General features: G+C 37.0%; 1 protein-coding gene across 1 annotated transcript in view; it reads left to right on the forward strand.

Annotated features, from left to right (window-relative positions):
* Positions 1–208: 208 nt before the first annotated feature.
* Positions 209–5,562, forward strand: part of LOC117100739 (ubiquinone/menaquinone biosynthesis C-methyltransferase UbiE-like) — a 17,482-nt gene continuing 12,128 nt past the window's right edge. The window contains exon 1 of the mRNA XM_033240535.1: positions 209–250. Coding sequence (XP_033096426.1) covers positions 233–250 — 18 coding nt within the window. The 5' untranslated portion in view covers positions 209–232. The remainder of the gene's footprint in view (positions 251–5,562) is intronic.

Consider the following 5,562-nt stretch of genomic DNA (forward strand, 5'->3'; position numbering starts at 1 on the left):
TGTTATAGGGATGACTTTTTAGATCTGATCGAAAAACTAGTGAGAGAAATTTTTGAATTGTTACCTACGCTTACCACTAGTGGTGGCGCCATCCTAGGAAAGTGGGGGGGGGGGGAATATTCCACCATTTGTGTTGGCCGTTTCGGTAACGTGTCCACAATTTATTTAGAAATAATCATATTTTTTATAATTTCTAAATTAGGTACGAAATGTTAAAATTAAACAATCTCTAATGCTAAAGAATGGAAAGGTATTACGCCTATGGAGTGCGATAGTGACCTGTGAATAAAAACTGATTATATTACTGTATACTGTAGCTTACGCTGAGTATAGGGGTCAGTGAATTTGCCCGAAGGGCCTGTGATTCGAAGGTCCGTTGGTCCGAATGTCCGTTGGTCCGAAGTAATTATTTCAAATATAGACAAAAATATATTTGAAGAAAACACATGTTCGGGAACACCATGTAGGTCTATATTGGCTAACAATATAAAATTATTGCTAGCATGACTTGTCAGCTCAGTTTATGTATATTTTTTAACAAAGTATTAGAAATTGAAAAGATTCACAAAGAAGACACATTGACAGTAGCGGCAAAAGCATCTAATATAAATTAAATTAATATGAACGTTAAATACTTTAGTTGTCTACTCAGAAGCTAAATCACTGTAGCGTTCACAACTCGGTGTACAGTACTTCCATATTTTGTTTAATGACAGCCCCGCCCATTCTCTTTTATAGGTCTAAAAGTCTACCTAATATAGGCTTATATCAGGGAATGCAGTAACATACAGGAGGAAAGATTGGAGATTTTAAAAAAACTGCTTGAACCACCCCAGGTTCTCTTAACCTACGTAGAAATTGTCCACAGCTGACTAAGACCTTAAGCTCTGCCTAACCCTTTGTGATATGACCTACGAACACGATAGAGATAGTGTTTTCGATTTATTTTGTAAATCAACTATGCCTAATAAGGGCGTGGAAAAAACCACGCAAATATATATATTTTTTTTGTAAGCGCCGCTCTCGAATAAGCACTGAAGCCTCCAAAAATGTTATAAGCGCCGCGGCGCTTATATGAGCATTTACGGTACCGTACATAGAGTAGGCCTACATCAAAACTCAGGCTACGTCCCTGTGTAAAGCGCTATATAAATACCTACATATTTATTATTATTATTATTATTATTATTATTATTATTATTATTATTATTATTATTATTATTATTATTATTATTATTATTATTATTATTGTGATTATTAATATCTATATGTTCATTCTCCTAATCGCCACCGCGTAACTTCCCCTATCTAATCTGAAACCGCTGCAAAAGTATGTGCTCATATCTCATATACTGGGGCTTCTATATGTCATGACCGACATTCCGCTACTTTTAAGGCTGAATATTGGATAACAACGAAAAAACAGCCAAAAACCACCGGAAATCGGTACCTGTTTCGGAAGTTGCTTACGTTACGTAAATACAATTAATCACATCTATTTTGTACTGCAATGCTAGGTCTAAAAATTATCGAGTCGGACCGTAAAAGAACCAGTCTATGTTTCGCAGCTTCATTACGTCACCGCCGCGATTTTTTTCTCCGTACGAAACATTTCCATGAAACTCCACTCGGGCTGTCCCGACTGACTCGACTCGAAAATCTCAATTCTGGAGTCAAAAGGTCATCAACCAAAGATAAACGTCTACAGAACTTCTGAGATACATCATTGTCGCTCGCTGTCTGATTTTGAAGAATACATTGACGTTGAGATAGTATAATACATACTCCAAGTATCGAAATGCATGCCATAGTGTCGGGATTCAATATTTCGACATTATGTCATCATCAGGAATGAAAAATTATCCATATTTGCAAGCTTATATGCACAAGTACCAAAAGTGTTTGACTAATCAAAACATTTAGTAGATGACATAGCTATGAATAAACTAAAGGTCAAAGCATCCTTACCCTACTGATCAAAGTTACCTACAAAAACAAAGAGAGCTCCTTTAAATCTTTCAGCCCATTGTTAAGCAATTGACGTTGCCATGCTAATAACTAATGGCTAGTTTAAAATGACAAAATGTAATATTTGATTTAGCTGCACGAATAATAAAATTGTTATTTGAACTTGAGTTACATGGGGACATTTGTTTTTTAGGTGGCCTAGGTTTTGGATAATTATAAGTACCAGGCCTAGAACTACTAAAAATTATGCATAGAGGCAGGGAGTTTGGAGTGGTCATATACTAAAAGAGAATGTGGTCACTTACTCAAAAAAGTTTTAGAAGGTGGCTTTCAGAGGAAAGCACAAATATTAAGGAAAAGAACAACATTTAATTGAACAAATGAGACAGGGTGACAGTTATTTTGACATTAAAAGAAAATCTGAGAATAGACAGCTCTAAAATAAGGATAACATCATAGGACCTGCAAAAATAGCAGAGCACCAATGAATGAATGAATGAGGCCTAGTTTTTAATTATAGGCCTAGCAAATAATATTGTACTGTAGGTGCTTCTTAATTACAAGGCTTAAGCCAAGTTAATTAAATAATAATTATTTTTATTATTATTTATTTTATTTTAATCGTTATTATTGTTATTATTGTTATTATTATTATTATTATTATTATTATTATTATTATTATTGTTATTATTTAATATTAATTACATAACAAGGTTTAGGCAAAGTTCATAAATGACGGAATGATATATTTAATTTTATTATTTAATAATATTCTTCTTACGCACTGTCCCATTTTAATTTCATGTTTTCAAATTTGTTTCAATTTTTTTTTTTTTATTTTAGTCAATGTCATGTGAAGCGTGACTATTGTGTCAGGCCCTGGACCCAGCTTAGCTAGGTACCGGGCTGGGTAATAAGAGAAAAGAAAGAGGGGAGAGGGAGGGAAAGAGAAAGAAGAGGAAAAGAAAAGGAAAGAAAAAGAAAAAGAGAAGAGAAAAATAAGACAAGAATAAAAAGGAAGATATCATAATGACCAGACTCAACCCCTTCTCCACTTCAAAAACTGTCATAACTCCTTTGATCTATGCTCCCCAATGGCGTAACCACTGGGGGACAATGGGAAAATATCTATCTTTCAAAAATCTTTCCCACCCCTTTATAAATGCCCTTTTCATCCCCTGAAAGTGCCTAAAAACCTCAAATTTCGCACGCTTCGCGCGCATTTCTTGTTAACATGGGCCAATTTCCTCTAAAAATTGCACATTTTAGGGAGTTTTGATTAATTCCAACGAAATTAGAATTAAAAACACCGGGGGACAATTAGGGAAAATATCCATCTTTGGAAAATCTTTCTGCACCCCTTGACAAATGCATCCTCTGAAAGTGCCTAAAATTCTCAAATTGTTTGTGTGCATTTCTTGTTACTGTAGGCCAATTTCCTCGACCCTATAAATTGCACATTTTAGGGAGTTTTCATCAATTCCGACGAAATTAGAATTAAAAACACAAAAATATTTTTTAGGGCTTTTTTAGGTTTATCCTTTTAAGTTATTTAAACACATAATAGTCCCAAAACTCAAGAAAGACAAATTTAAGATAGATCGTTTTAACCTAAAAGAAGGGCCTCAATGTGTATTTATGGTGAAAGGATATGTTTGTAATAAATAAAACCATGATGAAAATGCTTAGGCCTATATTTAGTTTCAAACACACGTGTGTGGCCTATATTATAATTAAGATAAGCCCTATGTCGTATTGTTTTCTATATGGGGAGTGGGGTGGGGTGGGTATGGTAAATTACTAACCGGGAAAATAAATACCGTACCCACTCTGACCCAAGCCCCCTGTTACACGCCTGGTGTTAGCGCCAATATGTGCCCTTGTGCGGACAGGGGATGTGCCCCCTATGAAGCTGGAAATCTTGTTTTTGCAAAATAAATTGATGCAATTTGCTATTATAGGCCTAATCAATAAATTCCTCATCAACCGATATAACCATAAACATTCTTGGAATTGACATAACATTCAGTGTGAAATGTGGCTCTCTTTGCAAGCACATCTAACATCTAAGGAAAGAAGAGCTTAGATTGGTACCAGATAAAATAATTTTGCTAGATGTGTATAAGAGACAGATAATTTTGTTATCAACATTAATACATTATGCTAATTTTCATCTTTGTAAGCGCATAAGACAGTGCAAATTATTTCTGTGACAGTCTTTTGAAGTGTGTAAAGCTCCATTTTATGCCATACACAGTCAAAATATTGGGGGGGGGGATGATACAATGGACCATTCCCCCCCCCTTGTCAAATATTGGGGGATATATCCCCATCCCCCGGGATCTACGCCTTTGAACAATACAGTAATGAAGAATACTCAAGCATCACGACATTGCGAAGCGCCTGCTCTTAAAGAACTCGAGTCGATCGAGTCATTCCGAGACGGGCAGAGTGGAGTTTCATGCAAATTTTTCGTACGAAAAAAAAATCGCGCCTTATAGGCCAGTACTTCTCAAATCTCACCAAAGGATCTCACGTTCGTCAACAAAATAGGTGACAAGCATGTTCCCGTGGATACAGTGGCGGATCCGGGTGGGGTTGGGGCGATGGCGAACCCCCTCTGTGAAAAAACGTAACGAAATTTGTGTCCCGGGTTACAAAAGGCATGCTCACCTACCTAGGAATAGGTTGGCAGATCGGACAAAGTAGGCTTAGCCCAACTAGCATTTAATTAAACAATTAAAAACAGTTTTTGGCTCAACGTCGTAATAATTTATGTACGAAAGTGTGTTCTTCAGGTCTACGGTTCATCGATCTATAAGAAAGACTACGTATCCAACTACTCAATATTGTTTTAATATAGGCCTAATAATGTATTGACTTTTATCTTTGATTTTCTTCTATGATATAGGCCTAAAGAATGAGATAAAATCACCTGACCTTTTTCTTAAGAAGGGAAACCTTGAATTTTGAAGAAATTAAAGGTCGTGGAAAGACATCAGAATTAACAAAAGCTCATTTCCGGCCATCTAGGAATCAAAATTTTCCCGGGGGAGGACCCCGAACCAACCCCCCCCCCCCCCCCTTTCATTTTCGGGTTTTTTGGAAACATTTTGAACCCCCTCTTTCAAATCCTGGATCTGGCCCTAGGATGGTACCTCTTCGGAGTACCCATTGCATTATACTGGATATATTGTAGTTTTATGGCACAAAAGATCAGCAATAAATGGCATGTTTTAGAAGTCGATCAGATAAAAATAAAGATATACCTGTGCACAAGCCAAAAGAACCTCGGCCTAACCATACCGGCTAGCCCTCACAGGCCTAGGGAGGCCTACTATGTAGGCACAGCCCTAGGCTGTAGCCTAGGCCGCGCCTTGCCTAGCCTATGATGTCGATCAGAGATAGGCCTAGACCTAGGGGCCTAGCTAGGCTGAGGTGTAGTTAGCCTACCGAGGGCCTCCTCTTCTATCTCTCGAATCTGGGTCGATTTGGAGTGCATTAAGAAAGATAGGGTCAAGCCAGCTCCACCAATCAATACCTTGAATTTACGTAAACACGTCGGGACAATGTTTATTTTGAAAGTCAGTAAGT

This window comes from Anneissia japonica, unplaced genomic scaffold (assembly GCF_011630105.1).
Source record: "Anneissia japonica isolate Jap-2015-1 unplaced genomic scaffold, ASM1163010v1 scaffold18_len179048_cov169, whole genome shotgun sequence".
NCBI lineage: Eukaryota > Metazoa > Echinodermata > Crinoidea > Comatulida > Comatulidae > Anneissia > Anneissia japonica.